The sequence below is a fragment of the Phaethon lepturus genome, unplaced genomic scaffold, assembly GCF_000687285.1.
Source record: "Phaethon lepturus isolate BGI_N335 unplaced genomic scaffold, ASM68728v1 scaffold10704, whole genome shotgun sequence".
In the NCBI taxonomy this organism is placed as follows: domain Eukaryota; kingdom Metazoa; phylum Chordata; class Aves; order Phaethontiformes; family Phaethontidae; genus Phaethon; species Phaethon lepturus.
In genome coordinates, this window is record NW_010536970.1 from 4,653 (window position 1) to 30,538 (window position 25,886).

The 25,886-nt window shown below is 37.2% G+C and overlaps 1 protein-coding gene across 1 annotated transcript; it reads left to right on the plus strand.

The window, feature by feature from the left end:
• Nucleotides 1–25,886, plus strand: LOC104620187 (protein piccolo-like; the record flags this gene model as incomplete). The annotated part of the gene is made up of 10 exons (XM_010286332.1): nt 1–109; nt 715–782; nt 3,663–3,874; nt 8,939–8,989; nt 9,907–10,037; nt 11,663–11,689; nt 15,341–15,434; nt 21,413–21,484; nt 24,116–24,296; nt 25,508–25,886. Coding segments are annotated over 10 exons (1,157 nt in total), but the record flags the coding sequence as incomplete, so codon positions are not given.

Sequence of the window (25,886 nt, forward strand, 5' to 3'; positions counted from 1 at the left end):
GTATGCAGGTGCTGGAATGGAATGGCATCCCCTTGACTGGGAAGACTTATGAAGAAGTCCAGAGCATTATTATTCAACAGAGTGGGGAAGCAGAAATATGTGTAAGACTGTGAGTTTTTCCCCATCTTTCTGTTTCCATTTTTTTTTGGCTTTTCATGGCTTTTTATTTTTTTTAAATTTACAGTTGTTAAGGTGGAACCTTTGTTAGCAAGAAGCATCAATGTAATAATTAGCAAGAGTTCACTGTAAATGTGGGAGGTCTGCGTGTTCTTCTTTTCTTTTAAAGTCGTAAGGAAAGGTAAGCTGAGGCAGGTGTTCATAATTATACTTTTATAAACAATGATATCTCCATTAACAGGCCACAATCTCCTCTCATTGACACACATACAATTCACTGAATTTATTGGTGTTAGAAAAAGATGGTAATTTAGCACAAACTTGACTGTTACTGAAATCTGTATCCTTTTAGATGAAATTTGTTTAAGCATCATGAGAAATGTATAAACTTGCATTCAATCCATTAAAGATTTCACCTTAAAAGAACCTTTTCTTCTCAGCTCTTTAACAGCACTGCAAATATGTATCAGCTAAGAAGGGGCCATGCTTGGGAGCTGCTTTCTGTCATGAACCACTATTCATTTATTTACTTAATACAATAATGAGGGTATGAGGAAAGAGTTTCTTTTGTCTCAGGCTTCTCATTGCTTTCTTTAGGGACCTGAACATGCTCTCAGACTCTGAGAATCCCCAGCACCTGGAGCTGCACGAGCCAATAAGGGCAGGTGAGCGACAAGCTGTTGCTTTGATATAGACCAGATGTAGGTCCGTTGGATGTAGGACCAGATAGAAGATGAAAGTTGGATCTGATATAAGCTAGGATATTAGCATGGTAAGCTCAGGTGCTATGTCCCAAATCTTGCCATGGGCAGAAAGGGGACCAACACCTTATATACAAAGCCAAGCATTTATTGTTGATGATTATTATTAGCCCAGTTCAATCCATAGTGACGCAGTCTACATTATCTAATTACTACAAAGGAAATCTCAGGAACGATACTGCAGCAAATGTTTGTCACCCAGGGAAAACCTCCCACTGGGTACCCCCTCATCTATCTATACGTGCCACATAATGGTCCCCCTTCAGCAGCTTCTCCGGGCCCTGCGGTCAGTGCTTTCACGCCGGGGGCACTGCAGCAAGTCCACCGTGTCCTGAGGAATTTGCTGGGAGGAGTGTGATGTTTGTGGTGGGATCTTTTGACTCCTCCTTGCTGGGAGGTGGATGATGTTGATGATTCCTTCCTCTTCCCTTCAGGATCTGTTCGGGGCCTTTTTTATGTTTTCTAGCATGCCTTGCTCTTTCCTCACCAACCAGCAGCTCTGCATTGCATATGACTTGAATGGATACTGTACACTTTACATGTGATATATTCTTGTTCTTTTTGCCTCCTGTTGCCCCCAAAATTTATTTTTCCCAGCTCCCCAGTTTGCATCGATGTCAGTAACTGACCCGCAAGTTGCTGGTAGCCCTGTGGTCTCAGCTATCATCCTGTGTCCAAACCTTGCAGCACTCTGCTGTCACCCCAGACCTGTGCTGCATTATTAGTCTGGAGTCAGAAATACTTCAGTCTACAAAGTGCAATTACTGTTGTGCCTTTATATATCAAAATTATTAAGAATGGGCTTTATACCATACAATTATAGAAGGTGAAACCTAACTCAGACAAATTAAGGTCATAGCCATCTGGTCATTAGACAATTGCTGTTGCAGCCACACAGGCTAAAACAAAGCTCCTAGCAAACTGGAACGAGTCCAAATATCACACAATAAATCCAAATATCTCTGTTAGCTTAATACAAGGCTTGTGGCCTGTTATTAGTGATGAAAATACGGTATTTACCAGGATACAGGGATGCAATAGGAAGTACTTTGTATGCAGTTTTTTTATGTGACTAAAATGGCAGTGATTTTGGGGGGGATTCCCTCCTGTTTAATCAATACCATAACTGCAGGGTCCAGACATGCTATTAGTTGTATCCAAACTAACTTTGAACCAACACCTACAATCTTACTAGTAATGCAGCCCTTCAGCAAGCTCAGTGCAGATTGTTTCACTCAGCATCTCATGGGTCCATTCTGAGTTCTGCGGTTTTGTGGCTGCTTTTTTATCTATCAGTACACAAGTTACCTGGATTAAATCCTGCATTTTCTGACTATGTGACTCTTCCCATCTATTAATATACTTACCATCAAACTACCTTTTGTTGAAAGTGGATGTTATTGATATTAATTGAAAGCGAACACTGAGTCTGACAGAGCTTTGAGACAGAGCTACACAAAATTTGTTTCTTAGTGAGCAGGTCAAAAACACCAAAGGCACTCATAAACACTAAAATTGGGCTGTGAAAGGATAGAAGCTAGAATAAACAATACTTTTTTTATTAATTCAGAAAACTCAAAATGAGAAAGAACAGAAAGAAAATTCCCCCATTCTTGCAGGCATGCTTCCTCCTAGTCTAGCGATCTTCTAGAGGTTTCTGAATTGGATCAACAACTCTGTAGAGTCCCTTCTGGCAGCCCAGCCAAGTCTTTCTTGCCATCACCTCTGAAATTTTGCAGACTGTTTGTACTTTGGAAAGGAACAATGTCCTTACCTTCTAGAAAGAAAAAACAAATACAGCCTATCAGGCAGGATAAGGCTAACATACTGCTTTAAACCTCTCATACTGCTGAGAACCTTTTTCTCAGAACTGCTGAGAAAAAACTGAACCTATTCTTTTAACTCTACGCATTTTAAGACACATATGAAACTACTTGACCTCATTTCTCTATTAAATGGTAATTATAAAGCCTATCAGGCAGGATAAGGCTAACATACTGCTTTAAACTTCTCATACTGCTGAGAACCTGAGAAAAAACTGAACCTATTCTTTTAACTCTACGCATTTTAAGACACATATGAAACTACTTGACCTCATTTCTCTATTAAATGGTAATTATAATCTATAAAGGGTAAATTGTCCTCATTCATGCCCAGGCTGCAGAGAGAGCAATCAGACTCCTACCAGAGATGCCTCACATAGTGTGTGCAATAAGGAAAGATGAATCAGGGCTTTTAGTCTTCATTTGTTTTTATTTTGTTCTGCTTTGATTAATTTGTGGTGCTAAAGATTTGATCTCCTTTTCTCTTTATTTTGGTATAAATTATCTCAGGAGCAGGATTCAGTTTTATTGAATGTCCGGTTGATTAAAAAAAGAAGTCGAGATTAAAGTTTGTTGCAACAGAGTTCAGATACTTGGTGAAACTGGACCAGTTCCAAACAGTGCAAGTTAGCACAGGCCAGTCTTTAAAACTGTAATTTGCTCTGGTATGATTCAGCATGATCAGCAAAGCCTGTTTTTCTTCAGCTAGAAAATAACCTTCTCAGAAAGCTTGTGAGATGAGTAACACTAGTTGAGAGCATGTTGAGTAGAAAGATTGGAATTAGAATGTTGATGTTGTGGGTGAGATGTCTATTTTTTATAGCTTGCCTGTTGCATCTTCAGAGTATACAAGCAGATGATATGACAATTTGTAAAGAGCATCATCCTGTCCCGTACCATGGCAAGGTGGATTTGAATGCGCTAGCAATTATCAACACAAAGCTCTTTTACTTTAATCCAGTAGATAAAGCGAAGTCCCCAGGGGTTGATCCCAAGCAGCTGGCTGCAGAACTCCAAAAGGTTTCTCTACAGCAGTCGCCCTTGGTTGCTTCCTCAGGAGTGGAAAAAGGATCTCATGTTCATTCTGGAACCACTTCTGCCACTTCCAGCGCTGTTCCCAGCCCTGGTCAGCCTGGTTCTCCTTCAGTGAGCAAAAAACGGCATAGCAGCAAGGTAAGAAATTTCTCAGTTATATGGCAATATCAGTTTTTTGATGACAAGAAGAAACTGCCTATTTATCTTCTTTAGTGTAGCAAGAAATCACAGCACATATTGATTAATTAATTTCTGTGACAGTGATGAGTATTATTGTTAAGATATAGAATTTGAGCACAAGGAAAGGAGATTATGTGATTTATCCAAGGTCATTCAAGATTGGACCCTCTCTGAAAATAGATTTCTTAAACTTAATATTATTGTTTTTTAAACAAAATAATTGCCCTTTTCATTCTTCATTGCTGTTGCTTTTTAACCTGCATCCTACATGATGGTGAGGTATTAGTTGCAGAGAAGAAGCTGCTGTTACTAAGACCATAATTTCGCTCTCTGTCTGAAGTGTTACAAGCTATGAATAATCATAGCAATATCAAGCATTTCTCTGAAAGCCAGGGAGAGAATGAAAAATAAATTTACCATGACAATGTGTTCTGTCACTAGCTAATCCCTCTGAACTTGTTAAGCCTAACTTCTCATTTTCTTTGCCTCATCCTGTCCATTTGACAGCTGAACTTCTTTCTCCTTGTGCACCCACGTGCACTCCTGGAAAGGGCAGAGTGGGAATTTAGTAGTGTTTTTTCACAGTTGAAACTGAAAACTAGAGCATAACATCATCTGTCACATTTTTGCATTTTTGTGTCAAAAAAGTTAACACCTGAAGTGAAAAATCAATCCTGCGAAGACTGCATTTACTTAAGCACTTTGCAAGAGAGCTAAAGCTGATTGCTATCCTTAATACTCAGTTTCTCACTGTCTCACTACTGGAAGCAAAGCTTCACATTGGGAAACAATGTTCTTTCTGGATATTTACTTCTCTGTATCTTTATTTCTTCTTGGGACTGTCAGGTTCCTACTGCATTATTGTTATGTTTGTATTTTTGTGCTGTTGAAGTTATGACTGTGATCTGAACTACAAATGTGTTAGGTGCTGTGCGAACAAAAACCAGCAAATGGTGCCTGCTCATTTCAGACAGCTCTTCGATACTCTTACGTAACTTTAAAGTGAAGAGAAAACACAAAAATCTCTTTCATCCAGCAATTTAGGAAAAACTGCAAATATATTTATTGATTGAGTATTTTTGGATAGTAATTTTGTCTTGCCACAATTTCCACACACTTTTTATGAATTAATTCAGGTCTATGATAGACAAGTTCAATCCATACATCAAGATTTACCCCATCTAACTTCAGGCATCTGGCAGAATTGCCTAATCATGAGGTTAATAGTTGGTTTCATTACACTTTACTCTGGATACTGTAAGCATCTGTATATGAACTAGTTTGCCATGTGCTTCGCGTTTACCAGTGAGAATAACGCACTTCTGAAGTGCAACTCATGAGGCTGGATGAAACCCGCCACTGAAGTGCGTGCACTGCATGGAAAGGAGAGGGCAGGGCTCTTAGTGCAGGTGTCACTATCGACACCGAAACCTTTTTTCATTTGATTAGAGGAATCACACTCCCAATTCACCACAGAGCATATGGAGTTCCATAAATCCTTGATGTGCAGCATATCCTGGAGAGAGAGCTCTGTCCACTTAAGAAGACCCGGTTCCCAGCTTTGGCACTGTATCCGGCCGCCTGACGTTAGATGTATACATTTCATTTCCTGCTTCACAGAGGGTTTAGTAATCTTTTATGAAAATTCAGCTGGAAGTTTATAGAGATGAAACAAAACATTATTAAAACTAATACCTTTGTGTAGGGGATGCAAAAGTCAGAACTAATCAGGTAAATATTAAAACATTCTTTGCTTATTTCTGAAAATTACATTAAGAGGCATTTCTTTCAAAACAACAGTCGCTGTTGTTGACTTGTATAGTTTCTGTTCATTGACTGCAAGCCAAGTTTCTAATGGTGTTGAGCTCTCTTAGAAGAGAAAACTACTACTCATCCTTTCTGGAGCGGCTCTTTGCCTTGGGCTGAGAGCATTTCTAGGCAGGCTGCAGCCTTGCCAAAATATCATGACAGACTAAATATGCAGACTGCCTAGATCTTGTTTTTGTGACTGTTCTTAATTTTAGCAAGTAAAGTTTTTTTTTTAAGCTTTTTGTATAGAATATACACTCTAGAAATGTTGTAGGAGTCTCTTTGATACTCTGCAGTGCCGATTCCCTCGTATTTAACGCTTTCTCCCATTACTACGGCGTGATAGTGCATAGCATGAAAGCCCGGCATTAAAAAGTTTCACAACACAGTAATGGCAACCTTCTCCAGCAGGTGTGATATTACAAAGCACTGGCTTTTACACGGGGTGTGTGAGTGTCTGTGGGGAGTACCAAAGAAATGAGGACGAAATTAGATTAGCCATCACAGGAGAGATTTAACCTTTGGGAGCCTTGAGCCGGCTATATCCTGTGCAGACCTGTTTCTTTTGTAATGTAAATTCATGGTCATTCTATGGTGCAGATTACATCCAGGATATAAATGCCCTATAGAAACATTTAATTGTCTTTGTATCTTGAAGAATGGGTTATTTTTCTAAACCCTCAGATCCTTTAGCTCCTAGAGAAATCAGCAATGAAATGCTTTTCCTTCTTTTCATATTAATCCTCACTGAGGCCCTGGTAAAGAAAGATACGTATTTGCATCTCTGTCTTTCAATCCGTATTCAACTTCAAAGCTGGCCTAGCTCTGAGCTGGGGGTTGGATCAGATGACCTTGAGAGGTCTCTTTCAGTCTAAATTATTTATGTTTCTTTGAAAAATTTGGGTAGTTCTTCATGGTCATTTTAAAATCAGCTGACAACAGAGAGAAACCAAAATATTTAATATGCTGAATCTTAGCCTTGTAAATGAGTATAGAGATTTAACAACGATATCGAAACATAAAAATGCATATTTATTTTTACAGACAAGTAGGTGAAAGCAAAGTAACTGCAAGGCTAAAGGGAACTCCACTTTAACCATTTTTTGAAGTCGCCACACAAATTCAGCACGCCCGTTCACTTTTCTCAGAAACTCCTTCTACAGTATTCATACTAATACATTCTGTATTACATGATATTAGTAGTGAAAAAACTCATTGCTTTTGCTATTCAAATATCTGAAAAATTAGAGCATGTAGACTATCCAGCAGTGATTTTGTAGCTGCAGCACAGCTAACTCCATGCTATTTTGTAGCGTTGTCAGAATTGTCAGTGCTAGTACCAACTGAGGTCAGAAATATTAAAGTATAATAAAATCCATTTGTAGAGGTAAAATATGAGGAAAGTAATCCATTTAAGTGCTACTTTGAAAGTTTGCATGATACCCAGGTAGTTCTATGTCTTTGGCAAGAGGAGTGAAATTCTCTCTTTAATTATTGTTTCAAGGACCAAACAAGCTTTAGGAGTAGCTTGTTATCAATTTAAAATACACTTAAGGTTCAGAACATTTTATAAACTATTGATGACCTATTTTAGCTGTTACAGGGATTATACTTCTTTAAAAGCTTTGTTAGCTACCAATAAAAGCTGATTTAAAAAGTTTTCCACAAGAATTGTTTTTTGAGAGGCACAACATTTCCTGAAAAATCAAGATTCTTTTTTCTGAAAAAGTTTGTGCTCATGAAGAAACACATCTAGAAGGCAAGGTAAAGCGTATAAAAGAAACAAAAATAAGGCAACACAATACAGTGAATATAAATACATAACAGGCAAATTTGGGCTGGTTTTATCCCTTGTTTTCTGTTGCACTAGTGTTTGGCTGGGTTAGTTTTTTCTGATTAGTTCTGGTCTGGAAATCTGAGTGATTGAGGGGATGTTTCTTCATTGCAAACCTGAAAAGGGTAGTGCATCACCTTAACTTCATGCCCTATTCCGGTAGACATATGCTCTGCATTGGCCTAATATAAAACAATTCATATCCAAATCCTGAGAAAAACTCTAAGGGCTTTTTTGGAGGGTAGGGAAGCACAAAAGAGGCAGATGAGTTTTACTCTTCTCGGAAAGGGAAGGAAATCCTAATCACCCAGAATAATATGTCAGGCTGCTGGTCATGTCTGGAAAAATAGGGAAAAAGAACAGTAAGTTTGTCCTTGTTTGCATCCTTTGTTTTCTGCTTTATCAACCAAGGAAGCAGATGTGGAGAGAATGCAAAAATATTCAAATCTGGCTACTGAACCAGAGAGAGCTTTCTTGCTTGACTGATGGCAAGATGTAGATTAGAGGTAGGTCCAGGGTGGCCCAAGTGCACCACTGTTTAACAGAAGAGCATTATTTGAGAGTCCAAGATTTGAAGCAAATTATGTTATTATTCTTCAACTACTAACAAACAGGAGGGAAGAAAAGGGGGGAAAAAAGACACCAAGGATTTTATTGCTTTTGACATCAACCTAGAGAAGCTCAGGGACAGACATCAGAGAGGAACAGGCAAGATTATACAGCATTGTAAAGGGGAGGACAGAAAATTAAATTTCACATCATGGAAAGTGTGTGGAGGAATTTGAAGATGATGTGGTGTAGCTGAATTGATTATCAGAAAACAGAATAAAGCAAAAAATATTATATAAGATGGCTTGCTGTTATGAAATCCACTTATACACATCACTCAGTTTTAGTAACATTCTTTCCACTCTTTCTAGCCACTTTCACTTAAACTCAATTTAAACTAGTGTAACCTTTGCCTCTCAAACAGAAATATGGTTGTGTTGTGCTTGACATGGTATTTGGTTACTCTTTCCAACATTCACTTTTCTTAGACAGGGTTAATGCTATATGTCTTTTTCTCCCCATGATCAGTCCGTGATCAGTCTGCTCAGCCTGTAAAGACTTCGGTGTTCAAATTGTCTGATTCTGTACTTGCATGAAGGCTCATCAAAATGGCTGGATGAACTTTAAGAGCTGTTGAAATACCATAAATATTAGTTTTGAGTGTAGAAATTGGAGACAATTAAATGTTTTTTAAAAGTAGGTGGCAATACTGCAGTATAAACACCACCTGTTAAAAAAGTTAACTTTGAAAATCTATTATTTCCAATATTTATATGTGTATATTTGTGAGTGTGTGCCTATGTATTTATTTATGTATTTTAATCTAGCAGCCCACTGAAACTACGAAGTCTGCTTCCCATCCAATCACTGGAGACATTCAGGTAAACATGTAGTTTTGCTGTGTAAATTGTTGTTGCTACTGGCTGCATTTTTCTGATGAATCAGTTTGCAGAAAACAACCTCTGTTAACTGATTCCTTATTCAACTCCAACCCCTTGAAATGTCACTAATGTAAGTCAGTGTTAGATTTTCTCCTCTGTCTTTAATGTTGGCATGTGAAATACAAACAGAAGAACAAAAAATGTTACTGTTCCTGAAGGGGCTAAAGATGTAGTGAAATTCATTCTAATCTTTAATCTTGGGCACTTACTGTGGTTTACTTCAGAAATTCCCAGACTCTCTACATTTAAGCAAAGACTGCTGTGGGTTTCTCATAGTGCAGTGGATTCATTTCCATGCAATGCCAAGTTTGTGGTTCTTTCTTATGCAAACTGACTTTACTCTAGTTTTTTTATAAACAGTGGAACTGGGAGAAGCAGAATAGATGAAGCCTAATTCCCTATAGATTTCTGTCTGTTGTTTCCTTATTTCATTCCTCTCCACTATACTAGTACTAAGGGTCTTTCCATAGTATTATAGCATCCTTCCCAGGTTTGGGCTCCAGGTAGTCAGAATTTGTGTGATTCTTACTCAACAAGCTGACTATTGCTCAGAATTATATCAAGAGTTCAAATTTCATCTGCTTTTTCCTAACTGGAATAGATTTTTTTTTTAAATTTATTTTTTTTAACCAATACTGACAGACTTTGAAAGCAAAATTTGTTTCAAGATACAACATAACCATCTAGCTTCTCATTCTAGTCAGGAGAGAGAGAGATAGAAACTTCTAAAATGTGTTTATTTCCAGCCAAGATAAAGGTCTAAAACTCACTTTATTCAAAGGGTTTTGAAGAGGTATTGAATCATTTAGCAAGTAAAAATAACAAATAATCTTACTGTGTTTCAATGCATTCTCTAGCTTCAAATCAGCTATGACAAACACCTTGGCAACCTTATCATTCACATCCTTCAGGCAAGAAACCTTGTTCCCAGAGACAACAACGGCTATTCTGACCCCTTTGTTAAAGTTTATCTTCTTCCAGGGAGAGGGTAAGTGTAGGAGAAATTTTAACCTGAACTTTCTTTTAATTTGGGTTTGTTACTTGTCACTAATAAACAGAACTGAGGCTTATTGCTATAGAAAATCCAGGTACAACACCAGGAAAAATAGTGGATTTTTAATTAGAGAGCCAGATCCTATTCCCAGGATAATGTGCATACTTTGCTAATGACTTCAGGGACTTCATGATCATTCCTGTAGATTTAATTATTTTTTTTCATTATTCCTTTTAAAAATTCTAATACATGGGAAAATATGTATTAGAAGAACAACGAATTTTACTGAAATGTACTAAATATATGTAATACCTTCTGTAATACAGAAAGCTACATTTTAAGGTTAAAACGGAATTGTTGCTTCAACTCAAGGCATTCTGAAATCGTGACGGATTTAAATATGCAGATTTACACTATCTAAGATAAAATTAAGGTTGCAGTATAATATCAAAGGTGCAAAATACTAGACGAAAACATTCATTCCATGTGATTTTTTATGATTTTTTTTTAAGATCTAAGATGTGGTTCTAGAAATTCTGGTAATTTTGTATCTAACGACTATAAAGATCACTAATCACTTTTTCACAGACCGCTTTTTTAGACTCTGTAATTACAAATAGCTCACTAGTGTTTCTTTTCAAATATATGTTTCTGTATCAGCATTATTATAACTGTTTTTTGTGCCCTAAAGTTGCAGAATGTCATAGGTATACATAAGCATGCATGGTTATAATAATCCCGCTGACTTCAGTGGCAATATCTAAAGCTAAGCTGACGGATCGGACCTTAGATTGCACAGACAAATTTCTGCAAACTTCTCTTCTTGTGTAATCATACTCGTCCTAGAAGACTCTTAGGCTAGGACCATGCAACTAGAAATATCTATTTTTGTTCTATTCAAAATAACAGGAAAGTGGATGCTCAGGTCACAGTGCAGCACTTGGCATATGGGCAAGCACAGCTAAAAGCACATGAATGGTACAGCTGAAGGCATGTGTATTCTTTTGTAGCTTGCTACTCCCAGCTATACAACATTCAATATCGTTCAGTGGCACTGAGCCCAAAACTATTACTGAATATAATGGGAACAGTTCCTAAATCTTGAGGGTTTTTTTTAACACACCTACGAGTCTTGTAAAATACGTGTCAATTCAACCTTACTGGGAATTTTGCAGGTACATTCATGATGTAAAAATAATACTTTGAAATAGAGACACGTTCACCCTGCAGAGGTCTAAGCCAGATCCAAATATAGACTTAAACTTGCTGCCAAGTTATGAAGAATTTGGATTTTAATTTTGTTTGGTTTCATTATTTTAAAACATGGCAATGTTACAGTTTTGCATGTAATGTAGGGCTTTAGGGAATAACGAAAACTAAGAGCTTCTCAAAATGCCAAACTTGTTTCTGAAAGCAGAAACTTGAATTGCTACTGAATAGCTTTTATCTGTAGTTCAGCCCATGTTAGACTTCTTATTCTTCCTAATGCCTCTATTTCCTTTGATTCTGATACTAGAAACTACCCATTAGTCACATGTTTTCTTTCATCTCTGTTCTCATTTTCTCGCACACTCCTTCCTTCCTCTGTGTTCCTAACTCTCTAAATGCTGGGTATGCAGACAAGTCATGGTTGTCCAAAATGCAAGGTAGAGTATGCGATCTTTCATTTTTGTATGCATGCATGATATGATAAGCCTGTGCATTGAGCTCATAGATTTCTCTTGAGTTTTCATAGCACGTGATTGCAGCATGGTTTTGCTGTTCATTCTCTAATGAATCCAATTTCCAGGTCAGAAGGAACTGGAAACAATTAATTAATGCTTCTTGATGCAGTAATATTCTATGGCCAAACTCTGACGACAAACAAAATTTCTTTTGAAGTCTGGAAGTATTTAGTTGAAAGATATCTAAAAATTCATTTTCACTCACTGAAAGTTGCAAAATTATTAACTGGAACTTGTATCAAGATTTTGAATGGTGTTACTGCCAAAAGAAATAGGCACTGGTTGGAAATGAACTGGATATTTTTCTCTCTACACCTTGCACAGTGTACAGATATTAAAGCCAGTCATAATTCTAGATAATTGCCCAACTGGCTTTAAAGCTGCTTGACCACAGAAATGGCTATTTGTGGTAAATAAAGTTGAACTTTTAGTTATTGAAAATGCTAGTGCTTTGTTTGTTCTGGAGCTGGAAACATAAGGCAAAACTCCATCTTACGGTATGCTAATATCAGCCCAGGCTAAGTACACAATAATAGTAATTCAGCCCTAATTCTAAATTTGTTTATAAGTAGAAACCTGACCAAACAAGTCAACAGATTAATTTTAATTAATAGATCTTCTCTATCATCACCCTGTTTCTTCATTAATAAAATTATTTAATGAATGTGTTTAAATGCCACATTTCATATACAGTTTTTCTATTACAGTTTTTTCATTGTACTTTCAGCTGTATTATGTATTAATAAACTATAATTAGGGAAGCATAGGGAACAAATAAAGAAAAGAGTAATGCAGTTTGTATCTTCACACAGCATACTCTATGAATTTCAAGTGAAAACTATTTCATACTACGTATAGACTGGTTTAATGAATGTGTTTTATTAAAGCATCACCATCTGTTAATCACAGTTGCTGGGGGAAGGTGCATTGGTGGTATTAAATTAATGTATTTGCCAGATCCTTCCCTTCAGAGGTCTAGAAACCTTCAGCTGTCATCCACCTTAGCCTGGGTCTGCACCTCCTTAGAAGTGGTCAAGGTCTCCTGCTTCCCTCTGCAACAGATCCAGACCGTAGGTTACATGAATGTGGGCTAATGCCACGCTTGCCAGTTTAGATCCAGATACTCTATGGACTTCACTGGCAATACTCCAGAGTTACCATATTAACAACACCTTTACCTTTTGTCACTGTCAGCTCTGAAACTCAACAGTACATGAATCACCTTCTCATGTATTTCTGAAAGGAATCAGAAGCTTTGAAAATGTGATGAAGTTGTAATGTTGCAAAAGGAAATCCAGGAAAGGAAATGTCTTGGTGTCATTTTCTTCGTTGAGTGCACAAGGGTCCTTTTCTACTTTCTTCAAAAAGATGAAAGTATATCAGTTCCTTAAAACCAGTAGATCATAAGACATTTAGTGAAACCCAGACTGTATAATACTGTCCTGGCTCAGTTAATGTAAGAACTAAGTGGGTTACTCTGGGTGTAGGAGGAGTTTGGATAAGTTAGTATTTCATTAATAGATGATCAAAATAGATATTCACTCGAGACTGTGAGCCCAGAGAGAGAGATGCTGCCAGCCCAGCTGTCACTTGCCTGTGTCCCAGGTCTCCTCATGGGTCAGTCAAATCTCATGAATACTTTGAATGTTGGGGATGCTTTTCTCAGATCAGAGAGTGGGAAAAGAAGGCTACTGAGGTGCTTAAAAAATTTAAATGCGTTGCTGAATAGTATTTGCCATCAAAATCTAGTTTCCAAAAGGGTTCAGATTTTGTATCTCAACTTTCCTTGCAAGGTATGCAAATGATTTTCTTTTTCATATGCTCTTGATCCCCCTAAATTTTAATTAATCTTTTTCTTACTGACGTACAAGAAACAAGAAACCTTTTTTTCCAAAATATACGGTTGTATGCAGTGGCTGACAGAACTGATTGCATTGTGGAGAGCTGCTACTTTCTTCTCATAAGCAGAGGTGGACAGATACTTTGTTTCACAGGTCCCAGTGCCCTTCACAGTTTTTGATAAACTGGAAGACCGTGGGTAGTGCGTTTTGCAAGAAAATAAATGGAACTGCACAGAATGACAATGAGCAAAAAGTGGGAGCAAAAATAGCTGCAAGTCACTGCCACTGAAAGAGAACAGTCCAGTAAGCAGCTTGGGTATGGCCACCCCCTTCTGGAGAATGAGGCCACTACACGCTCCAGAATAATTAGAGGCAAGCACTGCACAACAGAATTGATTTTGTAGAGTGAAACTGCTGGTGCTGAAGATCCAACATTGGTATATAAGTGTCAATGAAACACATACATCGTTCACATAACGTTAATTCAGACCTGCTCCAATCTGGTACCATGCATGGTACACCATTAGTGACTAGCTGATCAAGAGAGTTCCTGGAGTGCATCTGCTGAGTTAATCTCATATGAAAGGAATCTAGTTCATTAACTCTGAGACCATGCCACAGCGTGAGCCAAAACACAGTTCAGTCAGAAGTCAGAAGTGAGAATCAGGAGAACTGCACACTACCAAAAATTAATGTGGAGGAACCATAAGAGAGTTTAACAGGGCAGATAGAGGTCATTCTGTGCCATTTGGTCTCAGTGCTGGAGAACAGTCCTGGACACATTTAATTTATATATAGCATGTAAGTGCTTTAATGTATGCGAGGTTTGAACAGCAGACAGAGCAGTTACCTTGCAGAGTGGCAAGAAGAGGGTCTTCACCTTATATCTTGTTAGGTTTTGAAAGTATTAAAAGCTTCTCTTATTCTTCTACCCAGCTCTTTTGAATTGTCCAGTAAAATTTATATTAAATTAAAATTGGAATGGAAGCAGATCTCACATCAAAGCTCACAGAGATAGATGAACCCGTACTCTGTTAAAGATTAGTGTATTGCTGTCTCCATACTCGGGAAATGCAAAGTACAACAGAAAGCGCTACCGATTCTTTTTAAAAACAGATTATGCAGCCAAACTTTTTATTCTTGGCTATTGATAAAAACAATCATGAGCTTTTATGTTTGTTTCCAGTGCAGCTGGAGGTATAGTCAGAGAACAGGATCAATAAGAAATTAGTGTTTCTATCATTAACAGGATATTAGTTAGCCCATGGCATTCATTAAATGTTCTTGTGAGATGGGACTCATGTAATTAGAGACTGTAACCTATAAATATGATGGATTCATGCTACTTTAAAGTGTTAATAGGAGGATGGTCTTGGAAAATACATCAATGCATTATCACTTCAATTTATAATCAGAGCCCAACACCTACAATGAGAGAACAAAGCATATGTACATGTGCTGACTGATGCTTTGTATTGAAGCGGTTGAAGGCAGAGCCAGCCTGCTGAAGAGTCAGAAAAAGATGTTTTAAAAGACCATGTCAGGAAAGTATACTAATGAAAAAAACCTAAAGGCTGTCATTGTCCTCTTGTAACCCTGAGCTGTTGCAGAAATGAGAGATGCAGTTCTGTTCTTTTTCTGGGTTTTGGTTTGTGGGTCTTTTTTTTTGCATTAGAACGGAAAGAAACAAAAGATTGCTAATGTAATGTTTCCTTCCTTTGTTCAAATTCAGTGCTGAATACAAGCGGAGAACTAAATACGTACAGAAGAGCTTGAATCCTGAGTGGAATCAGACAGTCATTTATAAAAATATCTCCATGGAGCAGGTGCGTGGCTGGTAGTACCGCTCAGTGCAATTTGCTGCTTTTTTATTTGTATTGTCTGCAGTGCTTGCTGTGATCGGAGCAGTGCTACTGGCAATTCTGTGAACCCCTGTAAAATCTTGCCAAATTTAGGGGAAATTTGGAACTATTTCCTTGCCTCTGATAGAGCTTACTATATCAATATTCTTTTCTTGTCCCTTCTACTCATAAAAATGGTAATTTGTGGGGATTACACTCATAATCATGTCATAAGTACAGATGTGGCAATTTAAAAAATGATAATGGAAGGGAATAAATTGAGACATAAGTTTCTGAAGTAGATGCAGAAATCACTGTCACTCTTCATTCCAAAAGCCGTGCAACCTCAGACAAAACACAGGTCCTACCATTTTCTTATTCAAAAATATTTATAAAATGTAAAGATATATTTTTAGATTTAACAGCAATGTACAGCCATGGGCTTGAAATATGAATCTTCTGAAAAAAATTTAGAAGATCTTTAGTTTCCTTATTATAGAAAGATTTAACTCACACCTGGGAAGGAGGACAGTGGAACTCACCTCTGATTCTTGGTGGCTTCCTAACCCTAATTGACCTATAGGGTTAACTGAGGTCAGTGTAGCAACTGAGTCCTCTTGTTCTCCATCTCCCCTTTTAAAGGGACATTTTACTGTTTGAAAAAGGCATAATCAGCAAAATTATGATCAGGTCATTTGTTTCAATTATGAAGTATATTTTATAGAATAATGGATCTGTACACCGTCCTTTTGCCTCAGTGTTTTCTTCTTGATACTTTCAACTTCATTTTTCAAGGCCACCTAATCTTTCAGTACTTCTTAAAATGCCCAGAATAATCAAACCCTTTAGAGAATATGTTTCCCAAAGATATTAATATACTTATCCAACACAGCACCAACAAGTATCTTCTTAACTTAAAATTTGGTTATTCATTCTTCTTGTTCACTGAAAGGAACATAATCATTTTTGCATGGAGCAAAACCCTTTCCACAGAGGAACTTACATGGCTGCTCATCCAATCTGCACATCTGAATTTAACAGGCAGTAGCCCAGGTTTACTTCAGGGATACCCTGTTGCAGGTAGTGGTTGTGGTTCGCTGGGTTTTACACACTGTTTCGTGTATGCTTGCATAAATGGTAGCTCATTGACAGTGCAAGCTTTAGAGAAAAACAACTGTGATGTTTGTCTAGCTGCAAAATAAAACCTGGGTCTTCTGAGTTTTGTGAAAAGGTTTGGTAAGTCTTAGCAATATTTCCAAACCGAGCTTTCCATTTAAGAAAGGCTCTTCAGTTTACTTAATTTGCTTGCAGGTTCTGCTGTGACATTTCACAGAGCTGTAATTAAGAGTGCTTGGGTGTTGGACATTCAGTGGCCGTTTGATGATTTTAAATTGAATGATGATCTTAGTATAGGATTTCTTGGACAGAGATTTTTGTATCAGAAAATCTAATATCTTTGGTGTCAGTTTTTTGACCATTATTTGATGAAATTTGCCTTTAGGTCGCATATTCAATTTTTTGAACCTTTGCTTTCTATTTACAAATCTCCTTTCTCTTCCTCTGAGACTGTTACGCAGTGCTTAGAATTATAAGTGTGTAAGCTCCATCTGAGCGCCACATATATTGTATATTTTGTCCTCTTGTCACATAGAGGTATGTGCAGGGAATAGTGTTTCCACACCTTTCCATGGCTTCTGTCTAGTGGTAAGATACTGGTGTGAGTGATTCTTTTCCTATGAAATTCAGTGCCCTGACTTAGAGAATATACAGTAAAGCACATTTCTAAATCACCAAATAATTCCATGCTGATGATAAGTACCCTCTACAGTTTGAAGAACTATCACCATGCAATAGTATATTGTTTGCACTCATAACCCTCACGAATGGATATTTCAAAATAGTTAGGAATATGAAGAGAAGTACAAGACAATAATTGTGGCATACTGCGAATGAGCGTCCTGATCACCAAACAAGCAAAACTGCATCGTACACTAAGTTATATAGAGTTTGCAGTCATACCCTGGCATAAATTCATGAATCTGTAGAAATATTATTTCTTCAAAGAAACATTTTCTTTCCCTCCATCAAAGCATGGGTTGCTTGCTGACAGCAAATAATTATTATTAAATATTTCCTAATATAGTCCTTTGAACGTCACTGTCTAGACTTCAGCTGGTTGTACAATTTTTCATTTTCCTCTTCTCTTTCATAACCTAGCTGAAATTAAAGTGAAAATAATTGTGGGAAATAGATCACTCTTTGAAACGAAACAGACTTTTTCAAGGTCGAAATAATTAGTTTTATCACGTAGCCAATGCTACTTTGACAGTGGAAGAAAAAATAAATTAAACTATGAATATTTAGTAATTTCAGGTTTTTGTTAAATAATAAAGTGGAGATAATTACAGTTTGAGAGGAAAGCCAAGCACACGCATTACAAATATTGTATAATAATTGCTAACTCAAGTCAAATACCTACTCAGAACATGAAAGAAAGCTTTAGAATGATTTAAGGAGAAGATGGTGAAAGATGTAAGTTCTGTTGCTGGTCAGGCTATTGGTATAATGTATGACCACAATATAAGGTGTGGCTTTGTTTGCCTCAATTTCGTACTTGTCTGAAGGCAGATGAAAGTATTTCCTTAAATGATGGATATAATTCATTAAAGTAAATAGCTCTTGCTATAGCTTATGTCCTTAAATTGAAGGCATTATATTTAGAAACAGTAATATTTTCAAAATCCTTGAGTGATGTAGGAGTCTATGTCTCATTTCCAAAACTAAATGTCATTTCCAGAAGTACCTAAATCTCACCTATTATCTTGGACGAGAGAAAGAAAGTTTCTAAGTGAGCTAGAAAAAGTCTTTCTGTCCTCCCATATACTGAAGTACAGCAATATAGAGAAAAGTGCAATAAAATGCTAAATATTGATGTAAACGTAAATAAGTACAATCCATGATCTAATACAACATCTTCATTTCTACTCATCAAATATCCTAACTGAGACTGCAATTTTTTGTATTATTTCTGAAGTAACTATAGGAATTTACTTTCAGCATAGGAGAAAAACAAACTGCATTAAAATTATTTTTTTCCTCTAGTCATGAGTTGTATGAGATTTTCAAGGAATATGTATTAAATATTTCAAGTAATGCATATTTAGTTATACAGACCTGCATTATCCTTAACAACACCCAGTGCTCTCCAGACATTTAAAACAAGAAACAGACATTTTTGTGGTATTGGTTATCTCTTCCATAAGATAAAATACTATTCACTTTAGTTGTTTCTGCATATTCCTTCATTTTCTTTAAATGATGCAGCCTAAAGCTAACTGGAGTTCACATGTAGTAATATGTTTTTAGGCTGGGTTGTTTTTTGGTTGGGGAGTTGGGGGTTTTTTTTATTATTATTATTTTTAATTTTTCCACAAGGCAAAGCCTGAAATTAGTTGCGGTTTAGTAACACTTTTTTCATAATATGCTTTGAACTCTAATAAGGTTCACAAGATGTGTAAACTGCTTTCCTTCTTTTAGGGACACTTTCTCATTTTCCTATTGCTACATTGGCCACTTGATATCCGACAGTGGGATTTCTGCAACCCATTTCAGTAGCGCTGTCCGTTAAATTCCTGATGGGGATCCAAACTTCTGGCTTCATGACCTAAAACTGGGTGATGTTAGGGAGAACCCTACTTTGCTGTGGTGGTGTGATGGCTGCTTTTAAAATCACAATGGAGTGTTCTTTGCCTTCAACAGTGGTACATAAATATATCTTCAGAAAAGGAAATTTTCCTCCTCTTTGAAACTCTTTTCGTGCACTCTGCCTAATAAAGCTGTTTTGATGGTTTTTCATTGTCATAATATTTTATAAAAGCTTTATTAAAATAAGAGGCTTATAATAGATATCTCAAAGAAATGTAGAGTACTGCAAGTTTTCAGCAGTTTTATTATCATACTAATGCAAAGAAGCTAGCAAAGTAGGGTTGCAGTTACTTGAAAATTTTCTCTATTTTACCCTTTCCACCAAAAATCCTTCAAATCTTTGGGGTTTCTTTCCTTTCCTGGATCTTTATATTCTTCCCTCTGCCTTTGCACAGTCATCACTTGAAACAAGAAGACAACATGTCCTCCCAAAATAGCAACAATTGAGACAATACATTGCTGAAAAGTATTTATGCTATTCCTCCTTTTTAAAAGGTAAAATACATAAATTTAATACAGCATGTAGCAGGAAATTATATCATCCAGGAAGCTAAAAGTAGCATGGGCCAGTGGCTGCTCAACTCATTTTTCCAGGTTATTTTTCATGTTGCATTTTCAATACAGTCTTGGAACAGCAAAGAAAAGGAATTTTATTCGGTCAAGGAAATCAGCTTTACAAATGTTCTGTAAGGGATGTTCAAAAGAGAATATTTTTCTTCAACTTTTTCCTTAATTTTTACCAGATAATTTTAAAAAGAATGTTTAAGGAGAATGTTGCCTAATTGTGTAGGAATAAAAGAAAGAAAGATTAAAGAATTGCTCTCCATTTCTTTTTTTTTTTATTCTTAGCTTTCATGTCATATTGTTGCCTGCCTAGAGAGTACATTGTTGATGCTAAGAATAGTACAGTTCCCCTATGTGTGGGTTTTCCAGGATATGCTGATTTAAACTTGATTTTCAAAGACACTGGCTCTGCATAGTTGCTCATTTTTCTAAAGTTAGATGGGAGCAAAAGATATTCCAAATACATAATAATGAGATGACATTATCATTTAAAGGCAATTTAAAGTTATTAAGAACTGTCTGAATCTGTGTTGCATTAAACCAAGGAGCAATGGAGGTAAACAGCAAACAGTGCTTTTCTTGAAAGTATATATAATAAGTACAGTAAATGGTATAGTTTATGATTTTGCCCAGTGACTTGATCCTTTGTTGTCCCTTTGTCCCAAGCAGCCAATTAGTAGTCAGAGCAGTGAGTGACACACTGATTCTGTTAGGATGATGACCTCAATTATCACGTAAGATTTCTGGTTCTGACCTCTTTTATTCAAGTATGTGAACTGAGTCCTGTTTTCCTTAGTAATGCCCGGAAGTGTCCAACAAATTCTTCACTTACAGCTTCCCATCCTGACTACACAGACATCCCATAGCCCCAGAATTTTGTCCCTCTGTCTTTCAAGCCCCATGAATTTGTTACTGTCTCTCCAGCCATCTGCTAGCCTTTTGCCCCAGAATACACCACCGATAATCAATCCTGCCCCGACCTGTCCCCACAGACCCCTGCAATGACAGTCCGGTCAATCTTTCCAATAAGGTCAACTGCTTTGGTCAACAGCTTCTCTGTCTTGCACTATCTTGTCATATAAAAAGTCTTACTTGTTTCTTACTGTAGCCTGTAGGAAGAGTGCTTGACACAGCTATCTCATGCTTAACAAGTTCGGCACATAGTGGGGTTTGATGGCTGTCACTAAAACCTAACTGTACAACTTTTCCTGCATGTCTGAATCACTTGCAGAGTCCTATTGACTACACTGAATTGTGGGGGTATTAAATCCTGGTTTTCACAAGTGAGATTGTGTAAACAAGGTGTTTTAAATAATACATTTGAAATTCACACTGAAATGCACTTGAGGCAAATGCCTGAGCTCAGACAACTCAGATCTGATGATGAGAAAAGTTGCAGAAAAACAAAAATGGGGCTTTAAAAACAGTTTGGCTCTTGTAGTGGACATACATTCTGTCAAAATCAGTTTGTGGAAATTCCTAAAATAGGGCCAAGCACAAGCCCATTTGTCTTGATAACAAATAATAGCCTCAAATTATTTTTCTGAGATCAAGGTTGATGGAAGGACAAAAGCTGCCTAGTTGTCACTATGACAAAGGGTACAAGAGGAGATACTGAATAGAAACCACCATAAAGACTTGATCTGAAGTTTATGATGGCAATGGGGTTAATTATCCTTTGACTTAAATCGCAGCTGAAAAAGAAAACACTGGAAGTGACAGTCTGGGATTATGATAGATTTTCCTCGAATGACTTCCTCGGTGAAGTGAGTATCATATTTCCTCCTCGCTAACCCTGACTAGTTAGAAAGATGATTAAATGCATGCTGATATTTGGAGACTGTTTGCTTCCAAGGTATGGTACATGAGTTAAGTAAAACCTTTGTTACACCACAGTTTTACTGTTGACTTCATAACAAATGATCATGATTTCTGTCATTTACCCATAAAAGAGGCCTTCCCTTTATCTTAAGAAACTGTGGGCAAGTTCATTTAGGACTCAATACAATGTTACTTCACTGAAAAGTAAGATTCTTTTTTTTTTCAGCCTGAGATACTAATAACCTTCACAGTGACTGAATGGGGAATTCTTTTTACGACCGTAAGCTGTCTGCCTTGATTTTAACATAACATGAGAAGGATGAGGAGGTATCAGTCTTTGTAAATGATTAAAGGATTAAATTCTTCCATCAAGCCATAATTTAACACATGCACAAGTATCTGCAAGTGTGAGTAATGTGCTCTTGCTGATCAAGGTCTCATTTTTAACACCACAAAATAGTAATGTCATTACCAAAATGTGCCTGAAGGCACAATCCTGTAATTAATAATAAATGAGATGAGTGATCATGGGAAGAAGTATGCTCCCTCTTTTAAAAGCAAATAAACAAACATGCGTGTATAATACAGAATTAACAGCAATAACTATGATGTCAAAAAAGTAATTACAAATGTTATTACAAAAGAGGATTATAATTAGAAACAGAAGCCCAGGAAAATCGATCACTCACATACAGAGTAACTCAGAGTATCTCTGCTTATTCTGCATTTGAATTTCGCAAAAATGGCGCTCAGTTCAGCTCCAGTTCCCCTTTGTATAACTACAAAACTGAGCAATCAGTGTCACTGTTTGAACAATTGTATAGAAAGCAGCTACATGATTAGTTATTTCCTGCATACTGTATCAGCATTCTTGCTGAGTTCAGCATGTTTGTCCAAATGCAGGACTTTACTCAATATTTGCATCATTGTTATTTATTACATTTAGAAATTGGATGCTCCAGCAGATGCTGCTACAGGAGATTTAAACTTTTGCCTTCAAATATTTTCAACATCTAGAACTATTTTATTTATTAAATTATTCAGAATTAAATATTAAAACAGTTCTTCATGGAAAAAAAAGGAATGGAAAAGACTATCCAGTGTATTTCAGGACCAGGACGTCCAGAGGAATCTTGCACCATAACGTCATATATGGGATATCCAAGTTGTGCTCTAAGGACTTGCTTGAATAGGGCCAGCACCACTTGCATGCCCTAGATGGCAAGTAACACACCATGGTTCACATCCATGGAACACTCTTCTCCTAAAAAGCAGAGCCCCATGCCTATATTGCCTGTTGGGAACAATCCTCAGCCATGCTGCCCTCCAAGTCATTCCCAAAGCCATGACCAAAAACCACACCAGGGAGCATGGTAAATAGTTAATCTGTTCAGATTAAGTATAGACCTAACCAGACAGACTAAGCCAGGTCAAATACAACCTTTGAAGCTGAAAGAAAAAAATGAAAGAACAAAGGCTTTTTACCTTCTAGAAAAAAATAATTTGTGATGAGTATTTCCCGTCTCTAAACTTGAAGAGGCTTTCTTTTATTTGGAGTCTTGCAATAAACTGACAAAGACATCATTCCCTGAGGTAATTGCACAGTTTATTTGTCTAGCATTTCTAAAAATTCCCTGACATTAGTTTTAACTCTCTCACCTTAAAGCCAATGCAAGGCTATTTTTGTCCTTTCCGTACTTCAAGACTTTCTGATGACTCCTTAGTACCTCACATCTCTTGGCCCTTTCGGTTGGAAGACCATTAATGGAGGAAGGGTCGTTATTGGTGTCAATGCCCATTTTTTTAAACTTTTTTCTTTAAAGAAGTTTCACAAAACCTGCTGGCAATGCAGGTGGCCCAGAGCAGATTCGAGCTACAATGGTGGGGCTTTTTAGCCAAATTGCTCGTTTCATTTCCACATGCCATTGCATTTCCCTTTTTTTTTCCAGTGATGTTTCAAGGCCTAAGTGGCCTATTGAATTCTCTTATTTTAGTGAAGTGCAAAGGCATTCCTATTCTTTTCTTTTTGTTACAAATTCTGTATAAATGGATCTTTAAAAAGGATCAACAAGCACCAGCCTCATATTATTGAAGACCTTATGAAAAACAAATACCAAATTATTTGCCCCTTTACTAACACTGACAAAAAGGAGAAAATAACACTGCCCGATACTTCTGTTAGGGTATGTCTATACAGAGACAGAATGACTAGATGTCTTTTTAGTCTGCCTTTAAAGCTAGTGCTCACAAGCTACCCTTTAAACTATCTAGCCAGCTTGGTACGGAGCTATGTCTAAGCTTGGTGCTTACTGAGGTGCTGTGGAGAAGACACGTTAGCTCAGACCCATTGATATGCTAACAAATGTGGGTTTGGGATTACAGCGGTCTTATATCAGGCGAGGTCAGACCACGGGCAAAGAGTCCTGAATCTGTCAGCACACAGCCTTATAGCCTTAACTTCTCACATTTATTTGCAATTTCTGGTACACAGCTGTAGACTCTTCTGCTGTACAAGAAGACTTCTTCTGTTAATAGATCAGATACAGACCAAATATTGTACTTTGATTTTTTTATAGGTATTGATCGAGTTATCCAGCATCTCTCAACTTGACAACACTCCTCGGTGGTATGCTTTGAAAGAACAGAGTGAAAACATTGATCATGGGAAATCTCATTCTGGACAGAGTAGCCAGCAATCTCCAAAACCATCTGTCATCAAGAGCAGAAGTCATGGAATTTTCCCAGACCCCTCCAAGGGTAGGAATGACTTGGTGTACCTGCTATGGAATGTTTTCACAGATGATGGAAAAACCTGTGCTATGTGGAAATTCTAATATAAAAATAAAATTACTGCTATGAAGTTTGTATACACCTTTTTGAAAAACATATTTATGTCTGTAATTAATTCATTGGAGACAAGGCTTAATTTGGCTCGATCACTGCCAGACAGCTTACTGAGTAATTGTGTCCTTAAAACAGCAGCTTATAAGCTCTGTGTGCTTTGCATATCTACTATAGATTCTGTGCCCTTTTCATTTTTGTGGTAGCCTTGGCCAAATTCGATATGTATTTACCTTTCTGTTTTTCATGTTCCTTAAATATTCCATGGCATTTTATCTTCTGGAAATATCACATTAATATTTGATAGAATAACAATTATGCTATAATAATGCATATGCATTTCCAGTCAATTATAATGGGCTGTAGAATATCTCAATTGCATTGGAAATCGGCAGAGCTGTTGTAGTAGAATTTTACTAGTGTTTACAAAACCAGAATTGATCTCAGTGTCTGCCGCTCCAAGAAATTTATCTCTACTTTTTTTTTCATACTAAGTAGTCAGTGGCCAGTTGCTCACTTAAAATACAGTGTATGTCATACCAAAGCAAAAGCCACCCCAAATAGCATCCAGATGAGAGCTGCAGAGTGATAAGACTCTGCTCCACCTTCTCTCTATTTCTCTGTGTAATGTTTTGCTAGGGATTGGTGTCTGTATAAGATCTATATCTAAATTAGAGATTAATACAGAAGCTATTGTACGTTGGGCTACGGTTTTGAGTGGGGGATTCATCAGAATAAAACTGTTTGCATTAGCTAAGTATTCGGTACTGGTGTAAGTGATGCTAGTTAGTCTCTACGTACTAGAGATGTAGAAAGTGGAAAACAAATTAGTCTTTAGGCTACCCCATCATTCCACCAGTGTGAACCAGCACAGGAGGCATAATTCACAGGTGATAAAACCAGAATAATTAATTATTCCCTGGGCCAGGGAACAGTGGGGAAGTAGAAAACGGTGCTTCATAAGGGTTTCCTAATCATGACATATCCCGAGACTTTTAATGGCATTGCACAGCTTAATCTTTATTTGTTGTTCTGGAAAGCAGCTAGAAAGGCAAGTCAAGAGAAAGAAAATGAAATTGTTTGTTATTAATAAATGCAACAGTTATGCTTCTTCATTTTCTTGGTAGACATGCAGGTGCCTACCATTGAGAAATCACACAGCAGTCCAGGGAGCTCCAAATCTTCCTCTGAAGGACATCTACGCTCTCACGGTCCATCTCGCAGCCAAAGCAAAACCAGCGTCACTCAAACTCACCTTGAAGACGCTGGGGCAGCCATCGCTGCTGCCGAAGCAGCTGTCCAACAGCTTCGCCTTCAACCAAGTAAAAGACGCAAATAAATTCCTCAGCATGGCAGCTTAACGTTCATCTGTTGCCTTTTTCCCTGCTGTCCTTCCCTTTTTGGCTACTTTTTTTCTGTTCTTGGCACACTGTGCTCACTCTGTTCAATGTCTGTCTTTGTGTGCCTGTGTGTGAATACATATAATTACAATATACTCTTGTATTT